Source organism: Sminthopsis crassicaudata, chromosome 3 (genome assembly GCF_048593235.1).
Source record: "Sminthopsis crassicaudata isolate SCR6 chromosome 3, ASM4859323v1, whole genome shotgun sequence".
NCBI classification, from domain to species: Eukaryota; Metazoa; Chordata; class Mammalia; order Dasyuromorphia; family Dasyuridae; genus Sminthopsis; species Sminthopsis crassicaudata.
In genome coordinates, this window is record NC_133619.1 from 639,560,856 (window position 1) to 639,574,740 (window position 13,885).

The 13,885-nt window shown below is 61.0% G+C and overlaps 1 protein-coding gene across 1 annotated transcript; it reads left to right on the forward strand.

Moving 5' to 3' along the window:
* The first annotated feature begins 100 nt into the window (after positions 1–100).
* On the forward strand, positions 101–13,843 carry PRKD2 (protein kinase D2). The gene is made up of 18 exons (XM_074306967.1): positions 101–1,204; positions 4,267–4,405; positions 4,758–4,889; positions 6,074–6,228; positions 6,430–6,652; positions 7,646–7,723; positions 7,808–7,961; positions 8,894–9,011; positions 9,108–9,185; positions 9,424–9,685; positions 9,797–9,849; positions 10,079–10,151; positions 10,956–11,062; positions 11,220–11,381; positions 11,737–11,835; positions 12,302–12,569; positions 13,098–13,183; positions 13,349–13,843. Exons 1-18 carry the CDS (start codon positions 938–940, stop codon positions 13,589–13,591), a joined length of 2,697 nt encoding a protein of 898 aa, XP_074163068.1. The 5' UTR covers positions 101–937; the 3' UTR covers positions 13,592–13,843.
* The last annotated feature ends 42 nt before the right edge of the window (positions 13,844–13,885 follow it).

The following is a 13,885-nucleotide window of genomic DNA, read 5'->3' on the forward strand; positions in this document are numbered from 1 at the left end:
CCCGCCCCCTGCCGAGCCCCTCCTCCCCGAGCTCCTCCAGCCTCCCACCGCTCCCTTCCAAGTTAAGCCGGGGGATCTCGGGGCTCAGGACTACGGCCCTGGAGGCCCCCACTCTCCCACCCCTGCGGGGGGGGAGGTGCCCGATTAGAGCCGCACGGCTTCCTTCCCACCACCGGGGCAGCCTCCTCCGGGGCGTCCTGGGCTCTGAAGCCCGGGCAGAGGGGTCTACGCTGGGCGGGCCGGGGCCCCACGCGTGTGGGCTCCCGCCGCGCTGGGGAAAGTTTGTTTCCGGGACCTCGGCGGGGCGTGGTCAGGATGTGGGGGAGGAGTCGCCCTGGGGCCCCCAGCCTCACTCTCCGGACCCGGGGAGACAACCGCCCGGGCCCTCGCAGGCCGGTCCGCTCCTGGAGAACCAGCCGGGGCTTTGGGGGCAGCGGGGTCCCCGGACCCCTAAGCGGGACCTTGGGTCCTGCCCCCCCCAGCACGCTGACGTCACCCCAGGCCACGCTGATTGGCTGCTCTTGCCGTCGGTCAGGACACTTCCTCCTGGGCCGCCGCCGCCGCCGCCGCCGCCGCCGAGTTACAAAGTTCTGAGTGCGGGGGGCGGGGGCGGGAAAGGAGTCCGACGACCCCCGCCCGCCCTCCCGCCGCCACCGCGACCCCGGCCCGCCGAACCCGAGCCCACCCGGTAACCCCCGCTTCCCCCAAACTTCCCCAGGGCCCCCCGAGTCCGCTCCGCTGCGCCCGCGTGGGGGCCCGCGGGGGTGTTCGGACCTTTCCGACTTGGGGCTCCCTTCCCGTGCCCCATCCCTCGTCTTCCGAGCCGGCTGAGCCCCCCAGGCGCGGAGACTCCTGCTCGGGGCTGCACCTCCCTGCCCCCGACCCACGCGACCCCTCCCCAGATCGCAAGTGGATGTGGGCGTGAGGCGGCCCCCCAATGGCCTCCCCCGGCGCCTCCTCCCCTCCCGCGGGGCTCCCGCAGTCTCCGGGGCCGGGGTCGCCGCCCCCAGCGCACGCGGGCCCCGAGCTGTCCCAGCAGCAGCCCCAGCAGCCGCCGCCGCCGCCCCTCCTGCTGCTGGCCCCGGGCTCCGGCGGGGTCTCCTTCCACATTCAGATCGGACTCACGCGCGAGTTCGTGCTGCTGCCCGCCGCCTCGGACCTGGCCCACGTTAAGCAGCTGGCGTGCTCCATCGTGGACCAGAAGGTGTGGGGCTGGGACCGGGGAAGGGGAGGGGGCCCCGGGGGCCCTGGAGCCCAAGTGGGAGGCCCGGTCACGGCCACCCTTAAACCCAGGTCTCCTGACCCCGGGACAAGGCTCCTTCCTTGGAAGGGAGCTGGGGACAGCGCCGGGGTGGGGGCGGCCCAGGCTTCCAGACCTGGAGGCGGAGAGAGCCCCCGGGCCCGCGGCGAGTCCTCACAGGCCGAGTTCTGGGGGAGGGGGGAGGGGGTGGGAGCCCCGGCCAGGTGTGCCAGCGTGGGGGGGAGGGGCCCGGCCCAGGTGGAGAGAGAGGAGCTTGGGCCCCGACCCGCTCCAGGCTCCCAGCCTCCCCTTGGTTTGGTGGAAGCTGGACGTTGGAGCTGGGTCCCAGAGAGGGAGGGGGCTCTGGAGGCTTGGGGAGGTGAGAGCCAGAGTGTGAGTGAATGTAAGTGAGTGTGTCGGTGAGTGTGTGCTGCCTCGAGCATTCCCTGCAGTGGGGGAGCACCTTGGGAGTTCAGGGAATCCTGATTTTGATGTCTAAGACCAGCATTGGCAGAGAATATCTGAGTGTCCTACCTGGGAGGGACTTAGAACAGGGGATGCCAGGACTGGGAGGGCCTTAGAACAGGGGATGCCAGGACTGGGAGGGCCTTAGAACAGGGGATGTCAGGGCTGGGAGGGCCTTAGAACAGGGGATGCCAGGACTGGGAGGGCCTTAGAACAGGGAATGCCAGGACTGGGAGGGACTTAGAACAGGGAATGCCAGGACTGGGAGGGACTTAGAACAGGGGATGTCAGGACTGGGAGGGCCTTAGAACAGAGAATGCCAGGACTGGGAGGAGACTTAGAACAGGGGATGTCAGGGCTGGGAGGGCCTTAGAACAGAGAATGCCAGGACTGGGAGGAGACTTAGAACAGGGGATGTCAGGGCTGGGAGGAGACTCAGAATAGACAATATTGGGACTGGGAGGGCCTTAGAACAGGGAATGCCAGGACTGGGAGGGCCTTAGAACAGGGGATGTCAGGGCTGGGAAGAGACTTAGAATAGACAATATTGGGACTGGGAGGAGACTTAGAACAGGGGATGTCAGGGCTGGGAGGAGACTTAGAATAGACAATATTGGGACTGGGAGGAGACTTAGAACAGGGGATGTCAGGACTGGGAGGAGACTTAGAATAGACAATATTGGGACTGGGAGGGACTTAGAACAGGGGATGTCAGGGCTGGGAGGGCCTTAGAACAGAGAATGCCAGGACTGGGAGGGACTTAGAACAGGGGATGTCAGGGCTGGGAGGAGACTCAGAATAGACAATATTGGGACTGGGAGGGCCTTAGAACAGACTATATTGGGACTGGGAGGGCCTTAGAACAGGGAATGCCAGGACTGGGAGGGCCTTAGAACAGGGGATGTCAGGGCTGGGAGGAGACTCAGAATAGACAATATTGGGACTGGGAGGAGACTTAGAACAGGGGATGTCAGGACTGGGAGGAGACTTAGAATAGACAATATTGGGACTGGGAGGGACTTAGAACAGGGGATGTCAGGACTGGGAGGGCCTTAGAACAGAGAATGCCAGGACTGGGAGGGCCTTAGAACAGGGGATGTCAGGGCTGGGAAGAGACTTAGAATAGGGGATGTCAGGGCTGGGAAGAGACTTAGAATAGGGGATGTCAGGGCTGAGAGGGCCTTAGAACAGGGGATGTCAGGGCTGGGAGGGGATTTAGAACAGGGGATGTCAGGGCTGGGAGGAGACTTAGAACAGGGGATGTCAGGGCTGGGAGGAGACTTAGAATAGACAATATTGGGACTGGGAGGAGACTTAGAACAGGGAATGCCAGGACTGGGAGGGCCTTAGAACAGGGGATGTCAGGGCTGGGAAAAGACTTAGAATAGGGGATGTCAGGACTGGGAGGGCCTTAGAACAGGGGATGTCAGGGCTGGGAAGAGACTTAGAATAGGGGATGTCAGGGCTGGGAAGAGACTTAGAATAGGGGATGTCAGGGCTGGGAGGAGACTTAGAACAGGGGATGTCAGGACTGGGAGGGCCTTAGAACAGGGGATGTCAGGACTGGGAGGAGACTTAGAACAGGGGATGTCAGGGCTGGGAGGGGCCTAGAACAGGGGATGTCAGGGCTGGGAAGAGACTTAGAATAGGGGATGTCAGGACTGGGAGGGCCTTAGAACAGGGGATGTCAGAGGGGGGAGGGGGCCTTAGAACAGGGGATGTCAGGACTGAGAGGGCCTTAGAACAGGGGATGTCAGGGCTGGGAAGAGACTTAGAACAGGGGATGTCAGGACTGGGAGGGGATTTAGAACAGGTGATGTCAGGACTGAGAGGGCCTTAGAACAGGGGATGTCAGGACTGGGAGGAGACTTAGAACAGACAATATTGGGACTGGGAGGGCCTTAGAACTCCGAATGTCAGGCTGGGAGGACAGGTGCCAGCCCCTCTCCAGTCCAGGCATGTTTACACCTCCCCATGCTCTACCTGCTTTGGTTTCATTTTCTGTTTCTAGCCAGTTTCACTTCCTGTCCCCCCCCCCCCAGCCTGTGGGCTGTGGGTGGAGGCCCATCAGGAACAGCAATGTGTGCGTGAACCCTCGGGCCCTGGGGGTCTGGGGGGCACTTAGTCCTTTCTTCTCTTTTAACTCAGAGCCCAGAATCCCTCCCCTACGCGTCCCCTCCCCCCCATGCACGCAGCCCTGGGCTCTGGGTCCTGATTCCTGATGTTGCTGTCATCCCTGCCCCCTCCTCCCCCCCTCCCAAGGCTGGGCTTCAGGCCAGGTGTTTGGAGAACAATAGAATCCGGAAGGAAATGGGGTGGGGGAAAGGGTCTGGTTGGGATCACTAGGCTTTCCTGCCCGGCCCCAGAACCAGAGCAGACCCCAGGTGTCGCGCTCCCCCTCCCCATCTGCTCTTCACATTGACCCTGCCCATTCGGGGTTCTCCTCCCAGAACACCTGGTCTGTGTGTTGGGGTGGGAAGGAAGGGAGGGGCAGAGGTTTGGGGGTCTGGGGGGGGGACGGCCCAGCCCTGGGAGATGACCTGGAGACTCCCCTCCCCCAGTTCCCCGAGTGTGGCTTCTATGGGCTCTATGACAAGATCCTGCTCTTCAAGCACGACCCCACCTCTGCTAACCTGCTGCAGCTGGTCCGCTCTGCCGGGGACATACAGGAGGGAGACCTGGTGGAGGTGGTGCTGTCCGGTAAGGGCTGGGGGGGGCCTCTGCCCCCGGGAGCCTGTGAGTCTGAGAATTGTCAAACCAGGACCTAAGGTCGGAACTGGGAAGGACCCTTTGCATCTCTCCTCTGTTTGACGAAAGGGGAAATTGAGGCAAAAACTTAGTTGCCCCAGGCTACAGTGAATCAGGGGTAAGGAATAAGGGCGGGGGGCCGCTGCCCTGCTCAGGTTCCCCTGAGATCCTTTCTAGGGGTCTCTCTTGCCCATCAGAAGGAAAGGAAGGAAACAAGCTTTTATTTAACACTGCCACTGGGCTGGGCCCCCCATCCTGTTCCCTCCTCTCAAGTTCTAACCATGACTCACTCGCCCCCCCCCAGCTTCTGCTACCTTCGAGGACTTCCAGATCCGTCCACACGCCCTCACAGTCCACTCCTACCGAGCGCCCGCTTTCTGTGACCACTGTGGGGAGATGTTGTTCGGCCTGGTGCGCCAGGGACTCAAGTGCGATGGTGAGCCGGGAGGGAGGCGTACCTAGGGCAGGGTGATCTGGGCTCTGGCTGGGCTGCTGAAATTTAGGGGCTCTTCTTTTAGCAGAAAGGAACCCCTGAGCTTAGGGCCTAATTAGCCAGATTTCTTTTCTTACCTAACTTGTGATTTCTCTGGTGTAGGGAGCTCCTGGTCAGCAAGTCCCCCTACCAGGACAGATCAGTATCTGCTCTTCAGCTTGTGGTCTTAGAAAGTTGAGAGGTCAGTGACTTCTTCAGGGTCACACAGGTACTAGGCTGTGGTAGCGATCCAAGAGCTCCTGGCTCCGAGGGCCCCTCTGGGCTAGGAAGGAGAGCTCGTTAAGAGTAGAGTGCCCTGGAACCGGGCCAGTCTCTGTTCCGACGAGGAAGCGCAGGCAGAGGGAAGGCAGCAGTCCCAGGAATAAGGAGCATGGAGACGGTCCCAGAGCCCGAGCTGTGAGGAGGGCCCTCCCACTGTCCCATTCACAGCTTCTAAAAAAAACTTGAGATGAGGTGCCTTTTGTGCTGCTTGTGCCCGTCACAAAGTCACGGTGAGAACCAGAGAGGACAGAATGGGGGACCCTGTTAAGAGAGGAGGAGAAGGCCGGACTGGGTCACCTCAGAGGTGGAACATCTTCTGGTTCCGTGACAGGCAACTGGGGGGGGGCCTTCTGAGAGATGAGAGCACCCTGGGAGGCTGTGGAATGGGGAGTGCCTAGAAAGAGGAGGGCGTGGGGGTGTCGGTGGCTTTGAGGTCATGGGGGAGAATCTTGAAGGTGTTCTAGGAAGAATTAAGCCAGGTGGAAGGGCTCTAGGCTGACTTCAGGTGTAGGAAAACTTCCTGGACAACATCTGGGCTGAGCTGGTGATTGGATGAGAGGGCTGAGGACTGCTGTTCAGAAGGGGCTCTGACTATGTGAAGTGGGAGGCAGGTCCAGGATGGCTGGTTCTTTACAGGAGCAGTATCTGGACACGTCCCCTGATGATGTCCCTCCTCCCACCACTCCCCTCGTGCCCTGATGATGCCCCTTCCCCCACTTCGCCCCTCATCCCCAATGATGTTCCTTCCCCCTCGTCCCCTGATGGTGTTCCTCCCCCCGCTTCTCCCCTTGTCCCCCATCGATGTTCCTTCCCCCACCCGCCCCTTGTCCCCCGATGATGTTCCTCCCCCCACCTCTTCCCTGCAGGCTGTGGGCTGAATTACCACAAACGCTGTGCCTTCAGCATCCCCAACAACTGTAGCGGGGCCCGAAAGCGCCGCCTCTCCTCCACCTCGCTGGCCAGCGGGCACTCTCTTCGGCTGGGCACGTCCGAGTCTCTGCCTTGCACGCCTGATGAGCTGGTGAGGGCCCTGCTGTGGGGCTTGGTGGGAGCAGCGGGAGGGGCCCCGGGACCAAGGAGCCAGGCTTTGGGCCCTGGATTCTTCCCTCTTCCAGCATTCCCTCCTACTCCCCCAAATAACTGGACTTCAGTCCGAGAGCCGCGGGGCTATCAGGCATTGGAAGACGGAAAGGGGACCGTGATCTCCTTTCTCTCTGGACAGAGTCGCAGCTCAACGGAGGCGTTTTCCCGCCGCCTGCCTTCATCTTCCTCTTCCTCCTCCTCCACGTCCTACATGGGCCGCCCTATTGAGCTGGACAAGCTGCTGCTCTCCAAAGTCAAGGTCCCCCACACCTTCCTCATCCACAGTTACACTCGGCCTACTGTCTGCCAGGCCTGCAAGAAGCTCTTGAAGGGTCTCTTCCGACAAGGCCTCCAATGCAAAGGTCAGCAGGTAGAGGTCAGAGGGGAACAAGGGTCATGGATTCCCCAGGAAGCAAAGAAACTCAGAAGCTTAGGAAGAGATACTAGAATGTTAGATTGGAAATTCTGGGAACCAGACATGTAGAACACCACACTTAGAACACAGAACTTTGGAACCAGACACCTAGAACATTAGACTTGGAACAGAGAACCTCAGAAACAGATCCCTAGAATGCCCGATTTATAACAGAGAACCTTGGAGTCAGACACCTAGAATAAAGAGCCATAGAAACAAACCCCTAGAAAGTCAGATTTATAATAGTGAACCTTGGAGTCAGACACCTAGAATAAAGAACCATAGAAACAAACCCCTAGAAAGTCAGATTTATAATAGTGAACCTTGGAGTCAGATACTAGAATAGAGAACCATAGAAACATGAGACTTAAAAGGGCCTCTTAGTCTTAGTTTTAGATTTCAGAATGTTAGAATTTTAAACGAATGAGCGGAGAGCCCGAACCCCCTAAACCATGGGGAAACAAACACTTTGGCAAAGTCAGCGTCCCAGAGTGTCGATCCCAGAATGGAGTGACGCAGCAAGATGCCCGCTTCCGCGGGTGCTAGGTTTTCTTCCAGAGAACCCTAGGGATTAGGGGACCCTTGAGTCACAGAGTTGGTGTTTGAGAGGCTCAGGGTCTGGGGCTGTCTGACTTCTAAAGGCAGGACTGTTCTTGAGTCTGGTTCCAGACTCTGTTCTCCACTTACAGAGCTGATGGCGGGAGCCACATTGAAGTTTGGGGTCCGATGGGCCATCAGTGGGTGTTTCTCAGAGGTCTGCTCCAGAGCAGGGATTCTTAGTGCTGGTTGGAGGGTCTCCGGACTAGTCATGGGGTTTGGGGGTAACAGGGAAGGGAAGTTGCCTAAATGGATGTTTCCTTGGCTCCTGTAGGTGGTGGGGATGGCCGGGGGTGGTAGAGGGGGGCTGAGGAGCCTTTCCATTAACCCTCCCCTCCCACAGATTGCAAATTTAACTGTCACAAGCGCTGCGCCACCCGAGTCCCCAACGACTGCCTGGGAGAGGCGCTCCTCAATGGCGGTGAGTCGGGGGGCATGGAGGGAGGGAAGGGCCGGGCTGATGGGATGGAGGCGCCTCAGGGGTCCCTCTCGTGCCATCCCACAGATGTGCCCATGGAAGAGGCGAGCGACTTTGGGGACTCTGACAAGAGTTCCCTGATGGATGAGTGTGACGACGGGGGGGTCATCCCCGGCTCCCACGCAGAGAACGCCCTGAGAGCCAGCGAGGAGGAGGAGGGAGAAGCCGGCAAGGCACAGAGGTGCGGACGCTCAAGCCGGGCCCCACTTTTAGCTGGTGAATCCCTCTGGGCCTCAGTTTATCCACCAGACCCCGACACCCTCTGCTTCTGGGTCCTTTCTGGCTCTGAGACCGGATTCTTTTAGTTTCCTTACTTAGAGTGACAGGTTTTTGTCATTCCCCAGCTCAGTCCCCAACAAGCCATCCATCCCGTGTCCATGAGGTTAGGAAGGAACAATCCATCCAAACTAACCTGTGTGAGCTTTCATGGCTCCTGCTGCTCCTGCTTCTGCAAAGAGGGGAGTGTCCTTGGTCACAATTGTGTCTGACACCCCTCGGCAGAGAGGCCCCAGTGGTTGGCCATGTCCTTCTGCGGCTCATTTTACAGAGCAGGAAACTGAGCCAGACCAGGTGCAGTGACTTGCCCAGGCTCCCACGGCTGGGAAGTCTGAAGCCAGATTTGAATTCTGTTTTCCTGTCTCCAGGCCCAGGGCTTTTGCGTAGCATTAAGCTTTCTTTTTCTCGACCTTATGCTGGCTCTTATGTCGGTACAGAAACAGCCCCCCTCAGAAGCTCTGGCCATTCCCCACGGGTGGAAAACGAAGCCGTTCCCTACTTTTGGCTGCCCCTAAAATGCTGCAGCGAATACTGAGCGTCCCGGAAAGCTCGCTTTCTGCCGAGGGCTCCCTGCCTAGAAGTGGGAATTCTGGGTCACAGGGCTAATCATTTTGCCCTTGCCCTTTTGAGCTCCGTTCCAAACTGTTTTCTGTAATGATTGAAGCACGCGACAGGTCCCCCAATAACTGTCTGCCTGCCCTTCCCCAGCCTCCCCGTCACTGGCTCTTTCCTGCCTCTGATGAGTGTTCTCGGCCCCCTTCCGTCTGTGACGTGTCCGTGACTGACTTTAACTGCTCCCTTGTGATTCACTCTTCCCCCCTCCCCCGCTGCCCCCAGTTCCCTTGGGTACATCCCCCTGATGCGCGTTGTCCAGTCTGTGAGACACACCACTCGGAAGTCCAGCACGACCCTCCGGGAGGGCTGGGTTGTCCACTACAGCAACAAGGACACGCTGGTGAGTGGGCTTGGGGCCCCCGGGGGCGGGGAGCCGGCGGCCACTGCTGCCTTTTCCTGGGGTCCTCTGGCCTGACCGCTCTGTCTCTCCTTCCAGAGGAAGCGTCACTACTGGCGTCTGGACTGCAAGTGCCTTACCCTCTTCCAGAACAACACAACCAACCGATACTACAAGGTACCTCCGGGTCCTTTCCCACCCCCACTCCCCGAGCCTGACCCCGCCTCGGTGCAAGTGCAGATTTGGACCCGGGGCTTCTCTGGGCTCCTGGGGGAGCCCCCTGCACATTGCTGATGACGGGGGTTGGGTAGTGTGGCGGAGAGCCAGAATCGTGTACCGTGGGCTCTAGAAACAGAACCCAACTTCTCATTGTCCCCGGAGGCATCTTGACCTGTGCCCTCCTGCGTTCTGCCAGGAGATCCCCCTCTCTGAGATATTGGCTGTGGAGCCGGCCCAGAACTTCTCGCTGGTACCTCCGGGCACCAACCCACACTGCTTTGAGATCGTCACCGCAAACACCACCTACTTCGTTGGCGAGACGCCCATCCTGGCTCCCGGTGGCCCAGGTGGCGGGCAGGGGTCCGAGACTGCCCGGGGCTGGGAGACGGCCATCCGCCAGGCCCTGATGCCCGTCATCCTGCAGGACGCTCCCAGCACCCCTGGCCACGCCCCCCACAGTGAGTCACGGGCTGCCCCTGAAGCCCAGCAAGTTTGGGTGGGTGAGGGGTGCTCTGGCACGGGCTGGGGGCCTGGGCCACCGGCCTGATCTCTGCCTTCCTTTTCTGCAGGGCAGGCCTCCGTGAGCATTTCTGTGTCCAACAGCCAGATCCAGGAGAATGTGGTGAGACTCAGCCCCGCTTCCCCCTGAATGGCCCCCTGCACCTTCCCTCGGCCTGCCTCCAGCTGCCCCTTTGTAACCCCTCACCCTTTCTCCCACCTTCCCTTGGCCAGCCAGCCAGCCTCCAGCCGCCCCTCACCCTCCCTCCCACCTTCCTCAGTCCCCCCCTCTGCCCTGCCCCACTGGCCCCCCATACCTCCCCCCTCCTCCCTGACCGCTCTGCCTCCCCCAGGACATCGCCACAGTGTACCAGATCTTCCCGGACGAGGTGCTGGGCTCTGGGCAGTTTGGAGTAGTCTACGGAGGTAAAACCGCCTGGCCCATGGGGAGGGAGACCTGCCACCCATCCCCCAAGAGCCCCTCGTGAGACCGCTAGGTGGCGCTCGGCCTTGGCTTTAGGAAGACCAGAGTTGGAGGTCTCCTCACCTTCCTTGTCTATAAAAGGGGGATAAGAGCAGCGCTCCTTGCACAGGGCTGAGTGAATTGGCAAACTTCAGTGTCCCCCGAATTCTTATCGGGGTCTCCTCTGTGGGGTGTCCCCAAAGTCTTGGGGCGGTCAGCCGCTTTCCTCGATTGAAGCTGTGCCCTGAATGCTTGGTATGTGATGGGAGGGGGCTCCTCCCACCCTGGCTGCAGATTATGGAGGTCCTGGGTTCGAGCTGTGCCTCCGACAATACTGGTTGGTGTTCCCGGGGAAGGTTTGTGAGAGCACTGGTACTGGGGTCAGGAAAAGCTGGATTCAGAACTGGCCTCAGACCCTTGCTAGCCATGTGATCCTAGACAAATCACCTAACCCTGACTGCCTCAGCTTCCCCATCTGTAAAATGCGCGGGGGAAGGAATGCCATCCACGTCTCTGCCAAGAAAACCCAGATGGGGTCACAGAGTCAGAGAAATGACTGAACAGTGACATGATCCTGGAAGGGCAAATAGGATGAGGTCATTATTACCCCCATTTTGCAGATGAGGAAGCTGAGTCTCAGGGCTTCACTTGACTTAGCCCGTTAGTGTGAGCCCCAGGATCCCAGCCTGGCGCTCCTTCTGGGACTCGGAATGAGGGCCTCTGGCTGATGTTAGGGAGCAGTCTGACCCCACGCCTGCCGTCCGCAGGGAAGCACAGGAAGACAGGCAGGGACGTGGCTGTGAAGGTGATTGACAAGCTGCGCTTCCCCACCAAGCAGGAGAGCCAGCTCCGGAACGAGGTGGCCATCCTGCAGGTGAGCCCCCGGGCAGTGGGCCGAGAATCCTTGTGGATGGCAGGTGCCCGGCCCGGCCCGTGCCCATCCTGGCTCCTGCCCGGTCATGGCGGGGGGAGGTCTGAGGGAGGCTCTGTGGCCAGTGAGGTGGCCTGAACCCTCCCCTCCGGCTCCGCAGAGTCTCCGGCACCCAGGGATCGTGAACCTGGAGTGTATGTTTGAGACCCCAGAGAAAGTGTTTGTGGTGATGGAGAAGCTTCACGGGGACATGCTGGAGATGATCCTGTCCAGTGAGAAGGGTCGGCTGCCTGAGAGGCTCACCAAGTTCCTTATCACCCAGGTGACAGCCTGGGGCCCCGGGCTCCCTGCCCGTCCCCCCCATCCTTCCCTTCTCCATTCTTAATTCTGTCCCCCTCCCCTCTCCATCCTATTTTCTACTCCCAATTGTCCCCCTCCTCTCTCTGTCCTAGCCCCCCAGTCTATAATCCTCCTCTCCTATTCCCCTCCCTCCTAAGTTTTTCCCCCCTCCTCTCTCCATCCTTTGTCCCTCACCCCTTAATCCGTCCCCTCTCCTCTCCATTCCTTCTCCCCTAGGCCAGGGTGATGGGATGAGGAAGGAGGGGCCAGGGGACTGACTGGAGGAGAGGCGGGCTCTCTTCCCTGGCTCCCTGCTTGATTGTCTCCCCCTCCCCCAGATCCTGGTGGCCCTGAGACATCTGCACTTCAAGAACATCGTTCACTGTGACCTGAAGCCGGAGAATGTGCTTTTGGCCTCAGCAGACCCCTTCCCCCAGGTCAGCTCTTGGGGAGCCCCTTCTTAGGCCTCTCTCCTGAACATGAGTAAATGAAAGGGCATTTATTAAGTACCTACTGTGTACCAAGCCCTGTCCTGTTGCACTGGGGGCGCCCGGACAAGAGTGCAATGGGCTCTGCCCTTGGAAATCTTACATTCTAAGAGGGAGAGACAACACACATTAGGGGATGGATGGTCCGGGAGGGAAGAGAATCGGTCTGGGAGATCTCAGGGATGGGATCCTTGGGAGCGATGGTTGGATCTCTGATCCTGGAACAAGATGGGGCCTGGGCCGGGAGGGGTGCCTGGAAGGCGTGGTCTCTGGGGCCCCGGGGCGCATATGCCAGGCTGGACACCCCCATTGAGGGATTTAGGATGCCCGGAAGTTCCTCCAAGCCCCGATGCTGAGACATTCCGGAGGGGCCCGGGCGTGGCTAGGCGGGTTTTCAGGCCCTCTCCCGCCGCAGGTGAAGCTGTGTGACTTTGGATTTGCCCGGATCATTGGGGAGAAGTCTTTCCGCCGCTCCGTGGTGGGGACCCCCGCCTATCTGGCCCCCGAGGTGCTGCTGAATCAGGGCTACAACCGCTCCCTGGACATGTGGTCCGTGGGCGTGATCATGTACGTGAGCCTCAGCGGAACCTTCCCCTTTAACGAGGACGAGGACATTAACGACCAGATCCAGAACGCGGCCTTCATGTACCCAGCCAGCCCCTGGAGCCACATCTCCGCCGGAGGTAGCCCGGCCCGAGGGCAGGACGGGAGGCTCCCCGCTGGGCAGTGGGGGGGGGGGGTAATGGCTCAGCTCGAGCCTCCCACGCGGGAGCCTTGGGTATCAGGCTTCGGCATCTCTGCCCCCTCCCCCCTCCCCGCTTGGCCAGTGGACCGGCCTCCCAGAGTCTCCGGGAAACCCTGGGAGGCTTCTAGGTGCAACTGAGTGGAGACGGAGGGGCCTCCTCTGGGCGAGCTCGCTCCTCGTCCGCGAGGCCCCGGGCCAGACACCTGGGGGGGCGGCCCCTGAATCCCTGCCTGGGGGGGCTCAGGGAGCACGGAGGCAAGCCCCGCTGTGGCACTGAAGGGCTTTTGGGGAACGCTGCGAGGTAGCCCTAGGGAGGGGAGGAAATGCACGGAGGGTGGAGGGGCGAACTGAACCCGCCGCTTTCCACACCCTGAGGAGGGCTTGGCTCGCCAGGGAGGGAGGCTTCTCCCGGGGGCTCTCCTAGAGTGGCCGGGCTCGCCCCCACAGCCTTTTCCCGCCCCCACAGCCATAGACCTGATCAACAACCTGCTCCAGGTGAAGATGCGGAAGCGCTACAGCGTGGACAAGTCCCTGAGCCACCCCTGGCTGCAGGTGAGCGGGGGCGGGACCTCCCTCCCATTGGCCGGGCGGGCACGAGGGGCGGGGGCGGGGCCCCTCTCCCATTGGCCGGGCGGCCACGAGGGGCGGAGCGTCCGGATCCCATTGGCCGTGGGGCTGGCGGGCGGCCCCCTCCCTGCTTAACCCCTCTCCTCCCAGGACTACCAGACGTGGCTGGACCTGCGGGAGCTCGAGGGCAAGATGGGGGAGCGGCACATCACCCACGAGAGTGACGACGCCCGCTGGGAGCAGTTCGCGGCCGAGCACACGCTGCCTTACCCGGCACACCTGCGCGAGACGGGAGGGGGCGGGGAGCCCGGGGGCGGGGAAAGGGCCGCCCAGGCCTTCCCGCCCCCGGACCACGAGATGCAGGGCCTGGCCGAGCGCGTCAGCGTCCTCTGAGGCTGCTTGGCAACCGGGACCTCCCAGCGCCTCCGCCGCCACAAGGCTGCCCCTTCTCTGATGGACCCGCCTGCCCTATTGCAGCCCCTCTCCCCTGCAGCCCCCTTCCCTTACAGCTGGAGGGGGAGGAGGGCCCAGGGTGGGCTGAGGGATGACCAGGAGCAGCTCGGGCTGCGCTCACCCCGCCCCGCCTCCACGCCCCTCCCTTGAGCAAACTCCCCTGGAACAGTAAAGGGACCTTTCTGAGCCCTCCCCATTGTCCGTCGGTCTGACTGCCCCCCGACGCCGCGTGCT

Bases quoted from the DNA above. Each gene is read 5' to 3' on its own strand.
- PRKD2 (XM_074306967.1), top strand. From the start codon at position 938: ATGGCCTCCCCCGGCGCCTCCTCCCCTCCCGCGGGGCTCCCGCAGTCT. The intron at 6,653-7,645 runs GTCAGCAGGTAG...CCCCTCCCACAG, and splicing joins ACAAGGCCTCCAATGCAAAG to ATTGCAAATTTAACTGTCAC. The intron at 11,063-11,219 runs GTGAGCCCCCGG...CCGGCTCCGCAG, and splicing joins ACGAGGTGGCCATCCTGCAG to AGTCTCCGGCACCCAGGGAT.